The sequence below is a fragment of the Protopterus annectens genome, chromosome 9.part0 (genome assembly GCF_019279795.1).
Source record: "Protopterus annectens isolate FY-2018-M chromosome 9.part0, PAN1.0, whole genome shotgun sequence".
In the NCBI taxonomy this organism is placed as follows: domain Eukaryota; kingdom Metazoa; phylum Chordata; order Ceratodontiformes; family Protopteridae; genus Protopterus; species Protopterus annectens.
Window position 1 is genome coordinate 483,207,738 of NC_056743.1, and position 25,000 is coordinate 483,232,737.

Sequence of the window (25,000 nt, forward strand, 5' to 3'; positions counted from 1 at the left end):
TACTAGTGTACAAACTCTCTTGCTCACAGTTTTCTGGAATTCATAAATTCCAACACCTTGGATCAACTTATTCACACCCCCAACAGGGGCAGCAGTATCCTAGACCTGGCCATTACCAACATGGGCGACCAGTGTTCCAAACTAGAGGTCAATTCCTCGGTCATAACCGACCACAAACTAATCACCCTAGACATCCACATCCTGCCCCTACCCCCATTAGGGAAACCACCATAAAAGATTTCACCAAAACCGGCTTCACGTTTCTTAACACGTAAGTGCCAAACTTCCATCACCCATGCAGACTGACAATAGAGATACAACTGCTGAATCCTACACAAATGCACTTTATAAACACTTACACGAGTGGTATGGATCGTACTATCCCTAACATTACCAAGATGCTATCCTCCATAAAAGGAAGCCAATTTGGTGTTCCCCTGCCATAAACAAACCCTACAACAGAAGAAAAAAACAGTTGCAAAAGAGTAAAATCCCAGGATTGGAGGAACTCCATGGTCAGCCTCAGTAAGAAGCTGAGATCCCTCAAAATCTTCCAAAGCTAGTTACGAAAACAAAATCGCCACAGATTCTAAAGATGACCATAAAGTATTCTATAGCTATATCAAGAATCTCAATGGCAACACTCTGATCTGCTCTGAGTTACAGCACAATGGCACTAAATATGGAGAACCAACTGATATTGCCAACATCCTGGTTGATGGGTTCAGTGCTAACTTTACCCCCCCCCCCTCACCCCTAAAGGGCCCGTCTCTATACTGGAAGAATGGAAAGTTCCTGTAATCACAGCTGCACAGGTAAAACCTACACTCTCCAAAGCCAAGAAAACCGCATCCATGGGACCTGACAACATCCCAGGCTGCCTTCTACATGAACTACAGAATGAACTGGCACCCCACCTAAGCACCATGTTCAGTCATAGCATCACCTCAGGCTTTGTGCCCACTGAATGGTGCATAGCGGTTATCCCACTCTACAAAGGGGGAACCACATTAGCCTAATGAGCCTGTTCTGCAAGGCCATGGAACGTATCTTCAAGGAAATTATAAACAGACATTGGTAATCTCCAAACTCTGGACCCCACCCAGTTCGGGTTTGTAAAAGGCAGATCATGTCTCATATACCTGATGTACTACTTTGAAGCAGTGACCAAAGCCGTAGACGATGGTAGTGGTTCACTCGGCTATCTAGATCTTGCCAAGGCTTTTGTCACCATCTCCACTGAGGGAATTATAGATAAACTCACTAAACTAGGTATAAATCCCCAAGTCACAAGATGGGTTGCCAACTGGCTTACTGAAAGAACCCACACTGTGAAAGTATCAGACTCAAAATCCAACTTCAGACCAGTGACAAGTGGGAGTACCACAGGGTTAAGTCCTGGGTCCTCTCCTGTTTGATATCTACTTTTCTGAATTACAGGCTAACACAGAAGGTCTTTGGCTAACAAAGTTCACAGATGACTGCAAACTAGGAGCCATAATCGAATCTCCTAACTATGTGGACATCCTACAAAAGGGCCTCACTGAGACAGATACCTGCTGTCAAAGCCATGGACTCAAGCTCATTGCCAAAAATTGTATCATCCCCTTTGGTAAAAACTCTGTACCCATGAGCTACCACATAGGTGGTAGTCTGCTTAACACCGAAAGTGTGATAAGAGACCTTTGGGACACAGGTGGACAGTTCTCTCCTTTGATAATCACATCACCACAGTAGTCAGGAAATCTTTCTACATGGCACACCTCATCACAAAAGGTTTCTCATCCAGGAGAACGAGGTCATTGTTCCCTTCTACTCATCACTCAATAGACCCATTATAGAGTACAATGCCCCTTTTGGTATGTACCTCACACGACATCTACAACAATTGGAAAGGCCGCAGAAATACCTCACAAAGAGGATTACCGGCCTCAAACAGATGCCCTATGCAGACTGTCTCAAGAAACTCTAGCTTTACTCCATCACATATCGCCTACTCAGAAGCGATTTCTGCCTAACATGCAAAGTTATGTCAAACCCAGAGCTGTTGGACATGCTCTACTTAAAGAAATCCCAATCCCTCCAAGCTACACACTCTAGGGACCTAAATCTTGTCACCACAATAAACAGAACATGCTGGCGGGATAGATTCCTGTCCCAGACTTCCCATACTCTAACAACTATGTATCTTTATCAAACAAAGCTCCTCATTAGCACTCAAGAAAATCTTGATTGGATGGGAAATAAGAAATTCACCCTGGGGATCCACCTCTGTGGCTCTGCTCAACAGGGGAAGAAGAAAATGTTCTTGGTTGGCGAAAGCCAGGGTACCTTTCTGGCTCTACCTTATATAGGCCCTAGGGCCAATAGTCTAGTACCTACCTATGAGGAATAGGCTTTTATGACTACATTGGAAGGTGGTGGTAGTAGTTAAAGGACCTACAAGTGGTACAATAGTGGACATAGCAAGCTGTATAAGGCACAGTGACAGAGCAATAAAAACAGCAGAGGAGGTGAGGGCAGTAAAGACCCAATTAAACAGGGGTTGGTATAAGGGGTTAAAAGGCAGCAGCAAAGGTTTTTTAGGGATATATCTGAAAAAAAGAAGGGAGGGACAGACCTGGCTTGGTTGAACAAAGATGGGAAGTAGAGGCCACAGAAATATGGAGAAAAATCAAAGTGAATTGATAAAAGCTTTGCTTCAGTCATTGTGAAGAAAAAACAAAGTGGGGTTCACTTAGACTTGGGAAAGCAGTAGAGAAAAATAAGGCTAGAAATGGAAGAAAGCAATTTCCTGGGGGGGGGGGGGGGGGCATTTCATGGCTATAAAACTTTTGGTCAGGCTTTATCCACTTTAATGCTTTTCTTAGCATGAGAATTTTACAGGACATTACAAGTAAAAATAATTTGCTAAAATATTTGCAAGGAAATGTAGAGTGGTGGGGGTTAGAATTATGGCAAATGAACTAGGCTGATAGTTGAATGGTATGGCAAGCAGTGTGCAGTGGGAAGGAAAATGCCAAAACTGATGAGTGACAAGTTGAATACTGCAGCCCTCTGTCTAATTTTCTCAGTAGTGAATAATGGGAGAAGAACCTATGCTGGGATTTGGAAAGGCTAATCAACATGGGACAAGGTGCTGGTGGTGGTCAGCATTATTATATACAGGTGCAAAGTACTGTACCTGGGACATAGCAATTTTGTGGTAAATTTCAGCTGGAGGAATGGAACTGATGATGCAGAACTGGTACTAAACCATTAGGAAAAGAATGAGAAACCTTTGTCGGCAAACAGAATTTTAAGGTGGAAGTTCAGAAGTAAAACACTCAATGAACAGTATGGGTATGGTTTGATGATCTGGGGACTGTTAAAAAGAGCAAGGTCAGACTTGTGTAAGCAAGAAACATTTGTCCTGAAGGGTATTTGTATGGTAAAGCTCCTATTAGTTGATAGAAAAGATGAAGTGACCATCATAACATAGTTCAATATCATTTGAGACAAAGGAAGGGGTCGTCTTGAACAGGAAGGATGAAAGAATGGTGTATGGGTATTGCACTTGACAGATAAACTGCTTCCTGTATCTGCAAAAGTATTTCTTCTTGGAGAGGCCCACAGACCAGTTGAATGGACTTCCACAATGGTTAATGTAGCATGAATCCATTTCCAGTGCAAGACAGATGGAGAACAAGTGAAGGGGTGATACTGATGAGAGGCATGTTAAGTTTGCACATAAGGAAACTTTTTTACTGACATTAATGGAACTTTTGCAAAACATCAATGTTTGGTAGATAGGTTTTCAATGGTTGAAGAATTATGTCAAAGTTGTTGCACTGTTGGTGGCACCTATTTACACCCATGGCCTTAATGTGTGCTACCCCCACCCCTGACACTATTCCTGCTCCTAACCATCAAACTTGTTCACACATTAGTAAAACACTTTCCTTAACTGGATGGTGCAGTGGTTGCATTGTCTCCTCACAGAAAGAGGTTATCTGGTTCGATTCATGGCTGGGGTGCCTTCTGTGTGGAGTCTGCATGTCCTGCCTGCATTTGTGTGGGTTTCCTCCAGGTACTCTAGTTTCCTCCCATGCTACAAAGATAGGCATCGGGAGCATTTCTCCCTGGGCCTCCACTGAAAATTGTGTCCTTCCAAGTCAGACCTCGCTGGTAAACAAATATTAAATAAAATTGTGCCACTATTTGGACAGTGCCTTTTACGGGTTTTAAAACTGGGGGTTACTGTTTTTTTTTTTTTTTTTAGTGGGAGAGAACTCTTCAATATTTTGTGATTCATTCTTCATAGTAATGTAATGCAAATTGCATTTGCTGTTTTTTTTCTAAAACCACTGACTTTGTCTTGTATATTCAATCTGTCCTGATGCACTTGTGCATATACAATTGTATGTACATACATACATGCACACATTTTTTATTTTGAATTATAATGATCAAAAAACCTAGAACTCACCAGCAAGTAAAATACAGACTTGAGAACAAAACAAAAACTTGCTTTAATGCACAAACTCGCAGCCAGAAAAAAACACTATTTTTTTCAGTCATTAAGCGCTTTCATTCACCTCTAAGAAACCTCATCGGAATAATAAATAGCACCAAAATCATGTTTAAAAATGCAGTTATCAAAGTCACATGATAAATGTACACCAATACTAAACCCTCTCGTATTAAATGATTAAATAATTAAGTATTATAATATAATCTCAAGACTGTTACTAGATCAAGGATGATAGAGTCCAGGAAAGTTACTGGCATCTAATCTTAATTGCCATTCTAGTTTACATTTCTCCAAGTGTCCTATAACTACACACATCAGATCTCAACAAACTTGCTCTATAGCCAAAAAAACACTTATGAACATTTTCTTTTAATATGTCTGTGAAGCTCATTAGTGGATTTGTGTTTATGAATGGCAGACATATGTTCATGAATGTTGCTTCAGTCTTCTGGGTGTTTTTCCAACATCAAATGTTGGACATGACTTGTACCGAGCTAAATAGACTGCTGCACTAGAATTACATGAATTTCTTCCTTGTAATTTATATTTCTAACTTGAAAATTATCTTTCACTAAAATATAGGCACACTGAGGGCAGCATCCACACTTACCCATATCCCTATTAATCGTACAACTATTGTAAGTAATTTCTAAAGTAGTTTTCTCTAAGAATTTCTTAAGAGGTTTTGCTTTCCTATAATCTATACATTGTTTTTCAGCCATTTAATCCATTAAATACCTGCCACATGAAAAAAGAGCCCAGTTTTTACTCTGGATGTTTGAGATGGTCTCACTGTCTGTTGTAAATGTGGTGAAAAAAATTGCTAAGATTACTTAAATTATTATTAGTGCCAAACATTTAATTGCAGCTCCCAAATGCAAATGATTTGTATTGGTGTTCATGGTGGAATCGTTAAGTGGCACATAAAAGCTGCTCCTCCTCTTAGCTAAAATTTCATTCTTAATTTCAGTTACGAATTCAACTGGATACCCTCTTTTATAAAACATTTTGATTAGGATACAACATTCTTGTAACAGTGCAAAATCTGAAGCCATTCTTGCTGCTGAACTAACTGGCCTTTCGCTACCACCTACTTTTGATGTTTGGGGTGCATACTCTTAAAATGTAAAAAAAGGTATTGGAAAAGGCTGAGTTACGATGTATATCAGACCAATATTTCCTGTTTGTATAATCCTTTCTTAAATCAGCATCCAAGTATATAATTTTTTGTCACAATTTTATATGTAAATTTCAAAAAAAAATCAACCGTACTGTTAATATATACAATAAATTCAAATCTAGTGGGAGAATCATTCCATAAAATAATTATATCCTCAAAAATTTTGTATAAAGAGACCAGGACTCCTTAAACTGGTTTATCATAATAAAATTACTTTCCCAGAACTTCATTACAAAATTAGTGAAAATAGTGGCACATGGCCTATTGCCACTCCATTTTTTTTGTCTGAATAGTCAAAGAATATATTTTTTTTTAAAAAAAGAATTCCATTAAACAGATCGCATAAACTTTGAGAATTTAGTACAACTGTATACACTTTACTCAAACCACAATAACCCAATATTGTATGGAATAATTGAGTATAGGTTTTGCACATTGTGAGGAATAAAGCATCAGCATTAAAAGGAATCTCACCCATTTTCCCTAAATGTCAAGAGTCTTTACAAGTATGCACCAAATTGTTTAATCCGTCCTTCATAATATTCAAATATTTTGATATAAAAATGTCTTGGACCTAGACGCAGCCAGTATAGGTCTAAAGGGGGGACTGTCAAGACTTGTGTATTTTAGGGGGATTCACTTTATAGTCTCGATGTACTGAAATTTGATTTTTCAGTATTTCGAGATTATAAAGTTGAATCTGCAGAACAACGAAACCCCAAAACCACGAAAGTTAAAATTGTGAAGTTAAAACACACCATACACCACACTACAAAAAAAATGCACTAACATAACACAAACTAACAAACCTACTCTGTGCCCCCACCCCCCTACTTATATATTCTAGCTCTGCGATCGCACCAAACATAAAAAAACAGCAAACTCACAACCAGACATTCTGCAGTCCCTCGTGCACAAACATCCCATACATACAAACACACCCCATTCAATATTTAAACACTTTTACCTGCCTACCCTAAACCACACGTACAACTTCCAAACACCTACCCAGAACCCTTACAAAACAGTCACTTACCTTATATTACACCTAAATCCACATACTAAATTGGATACCATCCACAAAACACATTCCACGTCAAGTACCATTAAACCATAACCACGAATTTGACATTCGGATTTGCGGTTATGCACTCACTATTCTGACCATTTGACTTTATGGTCTCAAAATACTGAAATTTGATATTTCAGTATTTCGAGATTATAAAGGGAATCCATTTTAGGGATACCACAGATCCCTGCATTCACTGGTTTATCTTTTAACATTCATATTCACTTTTACTAATCTGTTCCTGTAATAACATCTTTAAACTCCAAATCAATTTTTAAAAATGCATTGTTGGCTTTGTTTTGGAATATTTCCTCATATGTATCTTCCATTAACATAGCATTCATACTTCCTGAATAGTCATCCTTCATAATGACCAGCCAAACCCCTCTTATCTGGTTTCATGACTGTAACTGGATTGTCATCACAAATCTCTTTTAAACACTTTACATCTGTTGCTGACATACTCCTGAACTTCCTACCATTCAGTTGATTCAAAGCATATCTTAAGTCAATTTCACACATTTTCTTGAACACTTGCAATACATGATGTACGGGAGTGGGGTTAAAATAGTTGATCTACACAACTGTTAAAATTATCAGAAGAAAAGCACAGGGACAAATGAAGCTTTCTAACAAACATTTTAAGATAATTTAAAACATTCACAATATTGGAATGTCTGGCTGGAAAGTTTGCATGGTCTGTCTTTAATACCCTGCAAGAAAAATTAAATAACTTAATCATATGAGTCATTAAAAACTATCTTTACCACTTTGCAGGGACTCTCATTAGAATCATTATATGGTAGCATTCTCACTTCCTGTACTGCTTCCATTTTGGTTTGGCCCCCTGTCTCCAATAAACTTCCTCGCTCAAAGAATAATCCTAATTCTACACCACTGGAGGATACCGCTTCTTCCTCTTCTGCTTGGATTGCCTCACCATCATTTTGTGTAAAGGGGCGGAGTCCATGTCATCCCTCTCCCAAATTCCCTGAAGTCATTTCCACTTAGCCCATCATTATGCTAACCTGGTGGAGCCGGGTAAACACTACCCTGGTTATACTCTTCGCAGTCTTTTTAATTTGTTCATCTTTTATTGCCAAATATTACAGATCTTAGAAAAATTATTACAAAAATTTGTAGATATCTGCTCAAACAGATCATTGCAAATGGGACCTATCCAGAATATCCAGTTCTTCTAGCAGCAAGTCCATAGTGCTGTATTTAACAATCAACTTCATTATTTTACATCCAGTTCAGTCACAGTTATTTCTCAGTGAAACTTTTAATTAACCTCATTAGGATACCTTCACAAAGGGTGCCCCTTCAGCACTCTCCAGTTCAACACATCTTGTTAAATAGCTGTTTTCTAATTGCAGTTTCTAAAATTTTAGCAGCTTTTTTTGAAGTGGTTAAACTGATGTTTTAAAGAACTAAAGGGATCCTTAACGCAGTCTTGAGAACGCGGTATTATAATGCTCTTTTATTTAACTGTTTAATTTGAGAGGTGTTAGTATTGGTGTATTTATCATGCGACTTTAATACTTGCTTTTTTAAATGTGATTTTTGCTGTTATTGTTCTGATGAAATTCCTTTAAGTATAACAAAAGTGCTTAACAATTCTTGATGGCTAAACACATTCCCTTATCTGTCTTCAAAAATCTGTGTTCTTTACATTTACTTGATTTAATGAGGCCCACTTCTGTTGTAAACTGTAATGGTTTTCCCTTGCCTAGTCTGAAAAAATAGCTGTTAAATCCAATTCACACTTTATTTAAAATTAAGTTTGAAATAAAATTAAATTAGGGTGAAATAATGGACTAAAAATTGTATATTGTTTACTCAGGCATTCATTATGCATTCTGCTGGAATTTTCAGAGAAACAGTTGATTTACTTTCAAGTGTATCATTTCAGTATAAGTATATTTGTTAAATGTGTTTCTTTAAATAATACCAGCAAAACACTAGCTGAAAAGTGGGTCAAAAAATGGGCACTGCCGGTGAAGGTAGATAACACATTTATTTAAGCTTGTGTTATTTACACGTTTTTCATTTGTGTGCAACAGACCATGAGAATCTAGAATACACACATCAAATGCTGCTTTTAAATGATTCTCTCCCTACCATAAAATACCTGCAATCAGGTCTTAAAGGTATACTCTCAAATAAAACATTCCTAATATAGTGTACATTGAAAATCAGCAATGCTTAAATATAAATGCACAAAATTAGCTTAGTTTAAATAACCAAACTATCTTGTGTTTATTTTAAAATACAACATAAACATGTTTTTTTTCTAGAAAGGACCAAACCCCCCCCCCACAAATCAACAAGGTGTACTAATATTTATTAGCCTAGTTTTTAACATTGGAACTACAGACAAGTTGTCATTAATCCCTGGAAAATGTGTGGCATCCAGTTTTACTTGTCACCACAACGCGCTTACCTCTAGATGATCTTTCCATGCCCCCCCCCCACCCCCCAGCCAGGTTAGGTGTCACATTCTCTAATATACAAAATAAGAACCCTTTGTAGTCGGAACAATTTTCATTCCCAGGTTCATAAATTCTCTTTTTAAGATACCTCTCAATTATCCCAAAATAAAAATCTGGGCATGTACTACAGGTAGCTAAACAGAACACTCTTTTATTAGTGCAATTTCCATATCTAGGGTAAATAGTAGTCTTAAAAGCGTTTTTCAAGTAAACTGGTTGATCTAAATATGTTTTCATTGCACACAGCTACCACATTTTTTCATACCCTTGTTGTGTCCCTTACTTATGTTGTTTTCCTAAATATTCTTTAAATTGTGGGCCATTTTATAGTTGAATAAAGGTCTTTTCCCCACAGCGTTTCACTTTTTCATCAACTGTCAAGAGCCCCAAATATTTTTCAGTGGTGTTAATAGTGGATCCTGCACTATATTCTAGAACAAAGGCCCTTGTAAATTCTCTTATCCATGAATTCCCTACAATATTCTCTCCAGCTGTTTGTGTATTATTGGGCCTCACATCTGTTAAACGTTTTCCCAATAAAGGTGTATATTCCCCTGTTATAAACATAATCACTTCTTCTTCTTCTTTCGGCTTTTCCCGGTTAGGGGTCGCCACAGCGGATCACCTTGTCCGCACATTGAATGGCAGTGGAGTTTTACGGTGTCGAGTTGCCAGCCCGGCGCCCAACCTTCCACAGAAGGCACACTCACACACACACCTAGGGCTAATTTAGAGTGTCCAATCCACCTGCAGCATGTCTTTGGGATGTGGGAGGAAACCGGAGCACCTGGAGGAAACCCACGCGACCACAGGGAGGACATGCAGACTCCGCACAGAAGGCACCCCAGCCGAGGATCGAACCGGAGAACCTCTTGCTGTGAGGCAGCAATGCTAACCACTGTACCACCGTGGCCGCCCTTATAAACATAATCACTAATATTCTTTATCAGTCCTTTTCTAAAAAACATTTTCTCAGGTTTTTTCCTTTCTGCATAAAATACATCTTTACTGGATATCATCCCAGCCAACCAAATGAACTGGCCTTTCACCAAACTCTTTTGGAAGAGAGGGTGCGGACTGCCAAAATGTAGTTGTTAGAAAAGGTGATGTATATTAGAAGCAAAAGCCTCACTTTTTTTTTTTTTTTTTTTTTTTACTAAGGGTAACATCCAAATAATTAATGGTGTATAATTGTTAGGAAATGGGAAGAGTTGATGGATTACATAAAAAATTCAATTTACGTAATACCTCCACCCCATAAAATAAAAATATTGTCCAGGAACCTCTGATACAATTTTTTTTCTTGGAATATGGGGTGTGCAACACAAACTCCTTTTCCCATGTCAACATAATGAAATTTGCAAAAATGAGGGCACAAGCTGCCCCCATAGCCACCCATTGTCTGTGTCTAAAGATGTTACTTTCAAACCACACAATTAACAAGGGCAATTTCCATATACTCCATAATGAGTCTAATTTTTTTCACAATCTAAAAATTGTGAAGTGCCTCATTGAACATGTCCTAGGCCATCTTTTGGGGGGTATAACTGTAAAAAGGTCTACCGCATCAATAGTTAGAAATGTGAGGTCCTTATCCCAGTACTCTGGTTTAACCCCCCCCCCCAAAAAAAAAATCCCAAATGTCTCTAATGAAGTGACTTAAGCTATTTTGAAAGGGTTTTAATGCCTTTTCTACATACAAGGCAAAGGCATGAATTTTAGTACCTGCTGTTGCCACTGTTGGTCTAAAAGGTTGTTCACCTTGATTTTTGTGCAGTTTTGGAATTCCAGAATAAGCAGGTATTTTTTGGATGCAAATTTCTTAACTTGTGTTCTGGTTCTTCCTATGCTTCAATAATTTATCCTCAAGAAAATAGTCTAAATTTCTGTATGAGGTGTTTACTTCATTAATGGAAACCCTTTCATAAACTTATAATTAAACAGTTTTAACATCTCCTCCTTATATTTGTGGTTGACAGATTTCATAAATCTAACTTGATCTCTCAAGATTTTCTAACATTGTGTTTATCCTTTGTGAGGTTGAATTCTTTGCTTTTTGTTTTACCCTCTCCATAAAACTTATAAATGTCTTGCTCACATAAGTTTGAAAAAAACCTAAACAATATGGTGGGGTGTAAGCATAGCTGTCCTTTTCTTCTAATTTAAACAATTAGAATGCACACCAGGTGTTAAGTTGCTTCTCTCCTGTTGAACCTGCTGATATTGTAAAGCAAAATTTATTTTCCTAATAGTTTCAATCAGCTAGGTTATATTTCAGGGTAAGGGCAAAGGTAAAACCTCTTTTAAATAAATAAAAAAGCTTGCTGTATTTAAATAATAAAAGATGAATCTTTAAAGGTGTTAATCATAGTAACCTAGTAAACCATCATAAAACAATTTACATTGTCTGTACATATCTTCCCCCAGGGAAAAACCCTACTATATTAGAAGACCTACTAAATTGGCTTTCCCTTAATCTCCCCCAAGAAACAATACTCCTAGGAGACGTTAACATTGACTGGAACTTATGCAATCAAACCAATCCTTCCACCCTTATAAACCTATATGGCTTCTCTCAAACCATTAACTCACCTACAAGAATTAACAAACTTAACAGTAAGGAAAGCATACTTGACTGGATATTAACAAATAGTCCACACCAAAAATACACAACAGGTACTCTCCCAGATGACCTTAGCGACCACTTACTTACATATATTATCAGGCATAAGTCAAGTTTTACCATCCCTACTTTAGTCAGAACATCTCGTTGCAAAAAATTCTTTGATGCCAATCTGTTTCAAAATGAACTTAGGAAAATAAACTGGACACCTCTTAGTTCTCTCCCTATAGATGAAGCTGTTAGTCACTTTAATAATACTTTTCTGACCATACTCGAACACCATGCCCCAATGCGTACTAGAAGGATTAAATCTAAAACAGCCCAATGGCTCACTAACGATACTAGGAAACTTATCCACAGTAGAAATAAAATCTGGGCAAAATGGCGAAACACTAAAAATATAACAGACCAGCTAGCATACAGACAACAAAGAAACACCACAAAAAAAGCTATCCTACAAGACAAAAATAATTTTTATACTAAACTACAACAATCATCCCTTCATCAACCTCAAAAAATTTGGACTGCAATTAATATGCTAACCTCCCCTGGCAAAGTCACTACACCAAATCCACTAGGCTCTACCCCTGACTGCCCATTACAAACTGCCAATGCCTTTAACACTTTCTTTACCCTGGCTATACTTAAGCTAGCAAACCAACAAAGCCCTGATATCTCCAAACTACCATCCTCCACCCCTACCCCACCCACTTTCCACCTCAAATCAATACCTACCTCTTATATCTCATCCTTGCTACAGAAATTAAAACCGTCCACCCCCTCAGCTGACAAACTACCTGCTGAATACCTTCAACTAAGTGCAAAAGCCATTGCCTACCCCATCTCCATACTTATTAATAGGACCTTAAAAGAAGGTGTGGTTCCCTCTATCTGGAAAATTTCACATATTATCCCTCTCTTTAAAGGGGGTGACTCTTTGGAATATTCCAACTTTCGCCCCATAGCATTGCTATCTCCTCTTGCAAAAATAATGGAGAAATGTATCCACAAGCAGGTACTAAATCACTTATTAGACCATAATCTCCTAGCTAACTGTCAACATGGTTTTCGGCCTTTCCATAGTACCACCACAGCCTTACTATCCTTCATCGACTCAATCAACACTAACTGTAACAAAAATCTTCTTTCTTCAGCATTCTTTGTTGACCTCTCCAAAGCATTTGACATGGTCAATCATCATCTGCTCCTCCATCGCTTAAAAGCTCTCTCTCTTGACAATCCTGCAATAAACTGGTTCACATCCTACCTGGACAACCGAAAACAGGCTGTTCTCTGGCATAACCATCTCTCTCAGACCTCCTTCCCACCTCTATAGGGGTTCCCCAGGGGTCTATCCTAGGTCCTCTACTGTTTTCCATATTTATTAATGACCTTCATCTAGCCACTCCTCTGTCAACTTGCATTCAATATGCAGATGACACCACAGTCATTTGCTCTGCCCCAACACAATCTGAACTTAACTCACTCACACAAAAAAACCTTCACAACCATTGAGCACTGGTTCTCTAACCTTTGTCTCCTTCTCAACCCTAAGAAAACCAAACTCCTACTTTTTACACCTACTCATATGTCTCCCTCCTTTAGCTTCATACTTACATCCAGCAATGGTACCCTTATCTCTCCTGACCATACAACCAAACTCTTAGGTATTACAATCGACAATCAACTAAAATTTGACAACCACATAAACGCTACAATTAAATCTACCAATAGAAAACTAGGTTCTCTGTACAGAATCAAATCTTTCCTAACTCCTGAAGCCAGAACTACTATAGCTAGAACCCACTTAATCTCTACCCTGTTATATGCCTCCCCCATCTATACTAAGCTCTCCAAGTACAATCTTAACAAACTATCTACAGCCTATAACAGTATTGCCAGATTTGCCACAAACTCTCCATATAGGACTCATCACTGTCAAAACCTAAAAAAACTAGGCTGGCTAGAGCTACCTCAGCTAATATCATTCAACCAACTCACTATTGCCCACAAAGCCCTTTACCACCCTGACAATACTCCAATGCTCTCCACCCTCATTATGCCATATAACAATCTGAGGAATTTACGCTCATCCAACAAAATTCTGATCCATACTTTTTTATCTAATAACTTAGCAGGTAATTCCTTATTCTCCAACTCGGTGGGTAAAATATGGAACCATCTACCAAATGACCTTACTTGCCTTACATCTCTCCCACTATTCAAAACCAACCTAAAACTCTTCCTTTCCAACCACTGGCTATGCTCTTGCCATAACCCTGACTAACCTTTTCTTTTCTTTTTTCCCATATTATCTGCTTTCTCCACCACCCATCCTTCTTCTTACTTCCTTCGCTTGCAATTTAAATATCTCCTCTCCAAGCTGAGTGCCATTTCCCTTCATAATAAGTTATGCTTCAACTATTCTTGCAGTACAGTTGTGTATGTAAATGTTTGCCTTATCTTCTGCCCAAGCTAACAAAGTATTTTAAATCCCATACTCAGTGTAGCAGGCTAAAATTGAATGTTTATTCTATCATATCGTTGTATCTGACTTGATTTTTTTTTAAAGTATTTGTAAAGTATTTTTGAAAGTATTATTTTAGTAGTGTAACGGAGCTTTTCTCCTCGGGCCTCCACTGAAAATGGACATGTATCCAGCTGGACTAGCCCGGTTAACAAATGTAAAATAAAATAAATAAATAAATAAAACCTTTAAAAGTGTGCCTTTGAATGTTGGAACTTTGCCAACTTCTTTGTATAATTCCTTCTCTGATCTGAAATGGGCAACATTGAGTTTATTCTGCTTTCCTGAAGTCTTCTCACCATTGAAACCTTCTCAATATAACTTTGCTTTTGACTATCCATCCACTATGATCTCTTCAATGGTGGGCAGTCCAAAAACTTCCCACTGGTTTCAGTAACATATGGATGAAGAACTGTATTAGTACTGTTAAAATAATTCCTGTTGCCTCTTCTGAGTTTGGGAAGTGTAGCTGGTTTAATGAAATTACCGTTTGTGTCTTGTAACCTTTCATGGGAACAGGCAGACTTTCAACATTTTTTCAAGTTGTCAAACACATTAACCACCCATTTTGATTTTAAGTTGTGGTCTTGAGAAGCTAGTGCATCTGTCAAACATTATACTTAATAATAATTTTTAAGAATTCCATGCCCGCTAGATCAAGAAAACTAGTTAATTCATAAATAACTGAAATGACAGCGTTCCATTTGGGAGTTTTCAGAACCCAATATCTCGTCATTCTTTGATTAATGCGCACTCTGAAAAACTGAATACTGGCTAGCATAAGATTTCCATCAGTTTTTTAATACTAGATTCATTGGTGCCCAGTCCATTGTCACTAGCAACACTACCACTGACTGTTACAAAAGAATTTAGACTTTAAAGCCATTTTTCTAATTCTGTATGGGCACCCCTAGATCCACATCGGAGGGAAAGTTCTCTAGAGGGGGCAAAACTTTACCTTGTCTATTGTGTGAAGTGGGTAATCTAATTTTTGTTGATCAATAACATGCTGAACAGCTAAATTTGTGGATGAATACTATCAGACTTTCAAATACAGACTCGGACAATGAAGCTAGTATCCTCTGTCTTGGACAAATCCAGCTGAGTTCCATTGTTCTGATTAGCAAAAAAGGGCCTTGAAGGGCACCCTGAGGGGACACTTGTAGAAATGAGCACTAATAACCATAATTCAGCAGTCTACCCAGAGGTTGGTGAAAAATATAAACAAAAGACGTGGCCAATACCCTTCAAAAAGACCAAAAGCAAGTAACTTGTCACAATATAAACATGTTAAAGTGCTTCCATCCACTACTTCATCAGAATAACCATTTTTGTTCAAAACTGTGTATTTAAATGAGCAATCGTGATTCAAGGAAGTGATAAAAATGATAAATGAACTAACATTTACTAAGGTGAATTGTAAAAATGCACAAAACTGATCACAGAATAGTTTATTAGCTAAAATATTATTTTGCAAATCTAATATTATAAACTAGCAAACATATTATAATTTGGCTCCTCATATATTAAGAATGTTTACCAAGCATGCATTTCTTCAAAACCTGCAGTGCTGGTGGCATTCAATTTGATTTACTAATTCCCTATATAGCAACGTGTTTTCCCATCAACCCATGTAGGTAATTTACTTTCTCAAAAATAAATGAAATTCCTTGCACAAAATGGAATGCTTATAAAGTGAGCTACTTTTCATATTTTCTTCATATACTGTATAAATTTCCATATGTCTTCCTGCCTCAATCCTTTCCATTTTATGAAAGGATTCAAGATTTTTTTTTCTTTAAAAAGGTAAAGTTACCGAGAGGTTGGTGGGAATGTGGTGCATCTTTGAGTGCATGCTTAATTAAATATTTACAAAATATGCATTTAAGTGTACTATAGTGTGGCTGGTGGGAATATTCTCAATGCTCACTTGATAAGAAGGTTTTAAATGCCAACTGTTACAAAGTTATATATTAAAAGCATAAAGTCGAAACGCTGAGGAGCAGACCAGGACTGTTCAGCTGTATCAGCATCAGATAAAGTACATCAGCATCAGATAAAATGCATGAACAAATGAGTTTCAATAAGGCAGGAAGCCAAAAAACAAGTCCACGTAAAGACTAAAATCCAAATGTTTATTGCAGATAGTGGCAAGCGCTTTCACCCCTGTGGTTTTCATCAAGCCTAAAAGCACTCCTAAAACAGCTAATTTATACACACACTAATCACAACAATTGTCAATTAATAATATGTAGCAGGATATGATGCAATAATTGTTGTGATTAATGTGTGTATAAATTAGCTCTGTTTTATGAATGCTTTTAGGCTTAAAGAAACCCACATGGGTGACAGCGCTTGCCACTATCTGCAATAAACATTTGGATTTTAGTCTTTGCGTGGACTTGTTTTTTGGCTTCCTGCCTTAATGAAACTCATTTGTTCATGCATTTTATGTGATGTTGATGTACTTTATCTTATGCTGATAAAGCTAAACAGTCCTCGTCTGCTCCTCAGCGTTTTGACTTGGTGCTTAGTGTTTTACGTTTGCAGTAGGAGCATTTGCTTCCTGGTCATCACATTTGTTGTATATATTAAAAGGGTTGCCTAAAAGTAGCAGATTAGGATGTTGATTCTTTGCTTGAAGAAATGTTTGAAGATTATGTAAAGTATGAGAACCCAGCCAAGGGCAACTTGTGAGGCACTTTCAACTGAACACTGTTAGCAGGAAATAACTAACAGTATTGTTTGCAGGGGAACTGTGTACCATCTTCTTGTGCTAACCCTAAATGTAACTCTAACCCCAATACTACATACTACATTACTATAAACACTTTCCCTAACAGTACCACTACACAAGACAAAACGACACAGAATACCGACAATGCAAAACACACAACACCGACTCTATCCCCCTTAATGAACCCTCACTCATACTCTAACGCTACCCCGTAGACACTTGCATATTCACGCCACCTGCTGTAATAGTCATTTAAAGGTTCATGGCCATCATTTTTCATTCAAACATTAATTTCCCTGCATTATCCTGCTTGGTACACTATATAAAACTAAATTCAGCCATATGATTTACTCAAATTGGCATTCACTCATTTGTGCAGTCAGTTTTTCATACTCTCAAAAGCCTTTCTACCAAATATTGATTTGTACACAGACATACTCATTTGGACAAATACTGTTGAACATGCATGCATGATGCAGATGTTGTCCTGAGAATTCTTTCATTCACAGTTTACAAGAATTCTACACATGGCTTTAAAGAAAGTCTAAAGACTCTGTCACTTAAATGGAATTTTGTTGTATAAATACTGTATTTGAATTGCACAAATGAGGTACTCGTACTTTCCTTTTCCGATTTGTGCATTTATTCAGTGCTTGCCATTACTAAACTGATAAAATGCATGCTGTGTTGAGATCTCAATCTGTACCAAAGTTTAAAAAAAAATGTATCGTGGCATACTTTTATAATTTACTGAGGCAAACTAAAAGGACCTCGATAGGCCTGGAATATTTAGGTTTTAGATGTTTTCAACAAGAAATGATTACCCTATTTATTTCAGAACATTATCTGCATTACCTGGTTATCTTTGCCATCTCATTCCGACTGAGTGTGTTTAGGACGGAAGAATCACCAATCCTTTTTTTGATCCATAGCTCATATCCAATCTTGGAGTAAAGCAGTAACATTGCAGTGAGTGGCACAAGGAATAAGGCCACCAAGATAAAGATGGCATATGCCCGTCGAAGTTCAATACTGTGCCAGGACTCCAGACAAGAGACGTGTGTCAGGTTGTACAGAAAGTCAAACTTAACCTGCCAAAATAAAAATGGATGTACATCGTAAGAAATGTTGATTTGGGTTGAATATAGAATAAAAACCTTTATAGCTAAACCAGTGCAAGTTATTAGCAAAGCAACATTGGATTACCAAATGAATATGTAAGGATGCAGATGATAAATGCATGAAATAAAACGAGATGAGATTCATAACAAATGAGGAACATAAATAACTTAAGTTGTTTTATGAGTTTTGCAGGGTAAAAACTGGAATTTCTATTCTGTTTTCTGTGGTCCTATTCCATTTGTGCCCCCACTTCTTTTTGTGGAAGTTACTGCAGACTTGAAAAGGTTACATGCATACAAAGTCTTAAAATACCGCTACTGAAGAAATTAATTTATGGAAACACAAGGGTTATGTATGAAAAATCTTTGCTAGTCTTTAACCTCTGCTACTGTATTCTCCCTACATGCTAGAATAATAGTGAAGCTCAAAGTGTGACCTTAATGAATAATGTAGGGTTCTTAATGTCTGTAGGTACCACAAGAAGAATGCATGGGTTGCTAGAAAAAGATAAGATAGTTGAGGTAAATGAACCCTAGTAGAAGGGAGAGGAGGTCATATCTGAAAGGTTCCATCACTAAATAGAGGCTGGGCTGAAGAGGATTACTACCAACAATGAAAGACTGAGAGGAGGGCAGTAAAAGGTCAGTTTTCAGTGCACATGGATGATCTTGTAGATGACCAGGAAGAGTGTGCGTGTGGCAAACAATGAGGGGGGGGGGGTGTGAAGACTAGTGTTGGCTGCTTTTTATGGAAATTAGTTTTCTGTTTTCATCTCCATCTAACCTTTAATGGTAAACCAAGACTACAGTTTCAGCTATATGATATTCTCTGTTAACTGTGAGAGGCACTGTTAGTGGTGACATCTTTAAGACTTTTTATATTAGGTTCATAGGTTCATACTAGGCTATCTGCCCAAGGCCATTTATAAGCCTACCCAGAGTGTGTTTGGCTTTCGCCAACCATTTTAAATTAATTTTGCTATGCCCTTTTTCGAGGTTAGTATACTGTGCCTCTAACAGTGACAGAGAATACCCGGGGCAAACCTGCGATCTCCCATCCACTCATCAAGATTCCTCTTAGAGAGTCAGTGAGGGACCCTGCCTAACCTGGACTGGGATTTTATTCCAGAGTGAAGGGAGCCTCTTGGGTTATGAATCTGTCCCTCCAGCATGTCCTCTTTATTTCAGTGTTGAGGTTCAAGTCTCTCGAGCGTGTAGCTCGATGGGATTTGGATTTTCTGAGGTGCAGCATGTCCATTAATTCTGGGTTGGACATGGCTTTATACGTCAGGCACAGATCGCCTCTGAGCAGGCGGTATGCCACTGAGTAGAGTTAGAGTTTCTTTAACCAGGCAGCATATGGCATCTGTTTGAGCCCTTTGATCCTCTTGGTGAGGTACTTTTGGGGTATTTCCAGTTGCTGCAGGTGTCTGGTAAGGTACATCCCAAAAGGGGTATTGTACTCCATTATGGGCCTGATGGATGAGTAAAGAGGCATGATGACCTCACCTGATCTAGATGTGAATCCCTTCATGATTAGGTGGGTTATATAAAATGTTTTTCTATCCACTTTGGCCACATGGTTGTCAAATGAGAGATATCTATCAACTTGGGTCCCCAGGTCCCTAATTACTTCTTCTGTACTTAATGGATTACCACCTATGTGGTAATTTATGGGCACTTTGTTTTTGCCAAAGGGGATGACTATACACTTTTTGGCATTTAGCTTGAGGCCATGGCTCTGGCACCAGTTGTCTGTTTCTATGAGGCCCTTTTGGAGGATGCTTGTGTCGGCTGGAAAGACGATTATGGTGCCCAGTTTGCAGTCATCTGCGAACTTGGTCAGCCACAGTCCTTCCGTGTTGGCCTGTACCTCCGAGAAATGTATACCGAACAAGAGAGGTCCCAGGACTGAGCCTTGTGGGACGAAACTTGTAACTGGTTTGGAGTCTGACATGGCTCCAGCAATTCTAACCATGTGGGTTCTGTCCTTGAGCCAGTTTGCAACCCATCTAGTGACATAGGGGTTTATATTTAAGCTGGTGAGCTTGTCTATAATGCCCGAGTGGGGTATTGTATTGAAGGCTTTTGGGAGGTCCAGGTAGGCTGTGTGGACCACCTTCCCCTCGTCAGTGGCCTTGGTGACTGTTTCAAAGAAATCAACCCGGTTTAGGAGGCAGGATCTGCCCTTAACAAAGCCGAATTGGGTAAGATCCAGTGTCTGTAGGTCACCAATATCTTGATTTATGAGGTCCATGATGATCCTTTCCATAGCTTTGCAGACCAAGCTAGTCAGGCTTATGGGGCGATAGTTTCCAGGATCCGTTGAGGCACCACCTTTGTGGAGATGGACCACTGTTGCTGTACGCCACTCTTTGGGTACATATCATGTAGTAAGGCTGCGACTGAACAGTAGTTTTATGTTTGGGTTTAGCTCTTCTTGGAGTTCATGTAGGACGCAGCCCTGCTCCCATTGATGCTGTGTTTTTTGTAGGATAGCTTGTTTTTTGCTTTGGAGAGGGCGGCTCTTACCTGAGCATCTGAGATGTCGGGGGGGGCAGCACTCTGCTGGGATAGATATTTGCCCTTTTGGTGGGGAGGGAGTTTGCACTGAACCGGTCAGCTAGGATGTTGGCAATGTCTGTGGGTTCAGTGTATTTTTTGTCATTTTGGACTAATTCTGAGTATATCTGGGAATTCCCACCCAGGTTCCTAACATAACTAAAGAAAGCCTTGTGATTATCTTTGGTGTCCTGTGCAATTTTTCTCTTGAAGCTGGCCTTAGACGATTTTATGAGTGCCCGTAGTTTTTTTGCTCATACTGTTGAGATGCCTTCCCTTTTTGGGATTTTGCTCTATCATGTAGTAGCTTCCTCCTTCTATTGTATAGTTTGTTTATGGCTGGGGTCCACCAGACAGGACGTCTGCCTTTGGAGGATTGGGTCTTGGTTTTATTTGGGATTGCATTATCCATGCATTCCTGAAGGTGTTCATAGAATGCGTTTATAAAGGATTCTGTGGTCTGGGCCGTATTTTCCACAGGCCCGGGAGCTTTGAAGGATTGGGTTGTATTTATGCTGTTGCACTAATAATAATTGGAAACTGATTTATATATGATGTATGATTGAGCACACATTAAGTGGTATAATAAACACTAAATGGAATAGCTCATGAAAATAAGTGATATAACTGAATTAATATTGTGATAGACTTCTGAATATATTACCAGTAAAATGTACATGAGAAGTACCTGTTTTATGTAGACAAGGCTATACCTAAACTTATTCTACAGTTTCCTGTGTGGGAGTTGCAAAATTGTGAAATAGCCTCATGATGTCCAGTGCATTACTACTATGCAGAAATAAAAATGGTTAAGGTGTTTGCCTTACAAACACAAGGTGCAGGGTTTGAGTCTCACAGGGGATAACTGGCTAGGCTTAAAATGGCTCGCAAGGGCAGTTAGCTTAGTACTAACCTATGAACTAACCTATAAAACCTAAAATTGCAGCCCTAGTTTATCATATCAGCCATGTCATGGTTTTATTGATTACCTCTTTCTAAAACCTTGATTTTGAATCTGTAACTTTTTTCTACAGCTTAAATTGGTATTTGCCCTTGCCCAGTGTGTGACTTGTACTGCACTAATATACTGTATACCACGGATTTAATGTACCAAAACAAACATGTATTTTTAGACATAGCACTCCTCTGACGTACAATCTCTGTTATATTTGGTTCAGCTAAATATAAATAAATATACTGCATCTAATAATATAATCTGCATTAGCGCCTACCGTTTTAAAAGGAGTACACTCTCTATATTGTACATTATTTCAGGTGTAGTTTCTTCTCAGTGAAGCTACAGGTAGCCACTTTTGGTCATCCTTAACCTACTGGATGCTTCTGATTTTGAATCAGCATGCACACCACCACTCTGTGTAGCACTTTTCTTATTCGAGTTGATCTGAGAAATGCCCTTAACTGTGTATATGGACTATTCTGTATTAACATGTCTTTAATCATAAATGTTTAAATCACGAGTATTTAAGTAAAACATGCTATGTTGATTTTTATCAACAGTTCTATTAAGTACAATTGATTTTTAGTGGTAACACTTGTCCAGTAGTTCCATTGTACATTTAATGTCAGATGATTCTTCCTTAATGAAAAGACAGTATCTATACAACATCCGAAACAGACTAAATGCAATATAGCTGCAAGCACAACTTAATAAAACATTGCCCATATTTTGACTAATTCATTAAAACCCACTCTATTCCAAACGGTCCTTTTATTGACATTCTGTATTGGCATAGAAGAAAGTAATATTTAATGTAACCTACAAAACCTCATCACACATTTACATTTTCTCAAACTTTACTGAAATGCTAGTCTTTTAGGTAAACCTGGGAAAGTTTTGGAAAGCCCTGAACTGTATCAAAAAGGAAATGGGGGAAAAAAAAGTTTTTATTTTAATTTCTGCTGAAATATTTACATTTCACTTGTAGCGACCTGTGTGGTGGTGGTGAATTTGTACTTTTCTGCTTTTTTACAAGTTTTAGCCAGAAAACTTATCTTTTCACTTTGTTTTTTTTTTCCTGGGACCTTAGGCGTACAGCCTAATTTGCAGTATAGAACAATTGTGTTTCTTCATTATACAGCATTTCTATTTCCACAAGCAGAATTACTTGTACACGCTAGTTTGTATTGTAAACCCTGCTGAGACTTGGTCTTGTAGCTTCATTCACAGTTGTGGCAGAACTGGGGACTATTGCCAGATTTGAGCCTTTAGTCATTACTGCATTTTTCCATGTACAACATTGCTGTAAATGTCTACATAGTCTGGTGCCTTAATGTAGTAGAGTTATAGCAGTGAGTATTGTTTTTCTCCTCCAGTGCTTTGAGGAGTTGATATTCCGGTTTTGCTTTTAGTTTTATATTCTACTTATCTCCTTACTTAAAGATGCTTTTCCAGTTCCTTTCTTTTCCCCTGTTCTTTGTCTGCCCCATCACCCACCGAGACATTAAGCTAAAGTTTATGAAAGAGCTCAAATATTGGCTTTGTTTGGATCCCTCTCTAGCCTGCCTCTTCCTTTTTTCACAACCGCCACACCCTTTTCTTTTTGTGGTTTTATAAGACTGTCCCTCTAGCCTCTGTCCCTTATGGTAATCTGGTTTTCAAAGTACCTCTCTCCCCTCTTTCATTGCCACTGTCTGTTGTATATTATATTTGTTCTCTCCCCACCCACTGTTTTTCAGAAATCCATGATGCTGAGTGCCCACCCAACCAATCTTTATTGCTCCTGAGTAAACTGTCTTTATTACATATGGTAGTCTGCTCATTTTTCCAGAGCTCAGCAAAACTTGGCATCCAAATGAGCATTTCAGAAATGTTTTCTTTGTATTTGGAGTCACTCAGGCAAAGCTAAGTTCTTTTGAGTGCAAAATCACATTTGCTTATGTTACTGTGAATGTTTGCTACTGTTTTCTACTTTTATGCATGTCACTTTTTTTTGTTAAAAAAATGCTCTTCCTCTCGCTCTTAATGCTGTAAGTCCATCTTGAAATCACCTTCAGCAAGAGATTTCCAACTAGTTGTTTTGTGTTACCACTGCACTTGCAATTTCTCCTAATGGGTTTTTACATTTGGAGGACTTGATGTAATTGTCTTGTGGTAGGAAGTGTTTGCCTGCTCTACCAGAGTTGGGAATCGCACGAAATGGCTCACTGTGGTTGTTTTATTGGGCAGAGGTCTCATTTAATTTTCTGTTTTTACTCTGCTGCTATGAATTCAATGTTCTGAGTAGTAAGAAGCTACACTCATGACTGTTAGCAGTGCTCTGTGCAAGTAATAAGCTAGAAAGCAAATTTTCCCATAAGTCCATAAACCTGTACCATGTAAAACAGTAGATAGAGCATATACCTTGCATGCTGATGAGCTTAGAGCAGCTAGCTGGGCGTTGAGTAGCAATTCCTGCAGATGTAGAACAATTCAGTATAGTGTAAACATTAAAATTAGTAGAATTTAGTACTGTTTAGCATAAGCTGCCCCAGTTAAGCACCCCTCTTAGTCTACATTAACAAAGCACTCTTAATAGCCTTCTAACCTGAATAAACTACCCTCTTGTAGCTCACCAATCAAAGGCTTGGACAACACGTATATGCAATTTGCTAATTTCTCTCTAGCCACCTTGGTGGATCTGTGCATCTTGAGACAGTGTAGCAATTCTCATGTTTGCTGACAACCACTTAATCCTTGTAAGAGGTGTAATTACAGAATGTCACTGGAAGCTAAACTATGTCATACAGGTGCACATCAGGTTGTCAAAACAATGCACACAATAGAAATGCAGACAAATGTATATTAGGGCACTTAAAATCTATCTTCCTAAATTAAGATCACCTAGACAGCCTGTTGGCAAAACTGTGCCTCCACAAGTCCAAAGGCACTTGGAAAAAACAGTAACTAACACACATACAGCGTCACACTCAATGGAGCCCTAAACACTAAGCAACTAAGGAAAGCAAACACATTTCCCATGACTCTCATCATAGGGGACTCCATTGTAAGACCCATTGATGCCCTTCTATAATCAGGCTGAACAAAGAAGATAATGGTTACTTTCTTATTTGGAGACTGAATATATTTAGTATCTCAAATTGTCATTTATTAACTGTTGATACTTGTCACAAGTTGTATCGAAATGTGAAGGTTTAAAATTCCATTGTGAGAAG

General features: G+C 38.2%; 1 protein-coding gene across 1 annotated transcript in view; it reads right to left on the reverse strand.

The window, feature by feature from the left end:
• Positions 1-25,000, reverse strand: part of LOC122811287 (pyroglutamylated RF-amide peptide receptor-like) — a 708,130-nt gene that overhangs the window by 38,240 nt on the left and 644,890 nt on the right. The window contains exon 4 of the mRNA XM_044083029.1: positions 18,000-18,235. Within this exon, the coding sequence (XP_043938964.1) occupies positions 18,000-18,235 (236 nt within the window). The remainder of the gene's footprint in view (positions 1-17,999; positions 18,236-25,000) is intronic.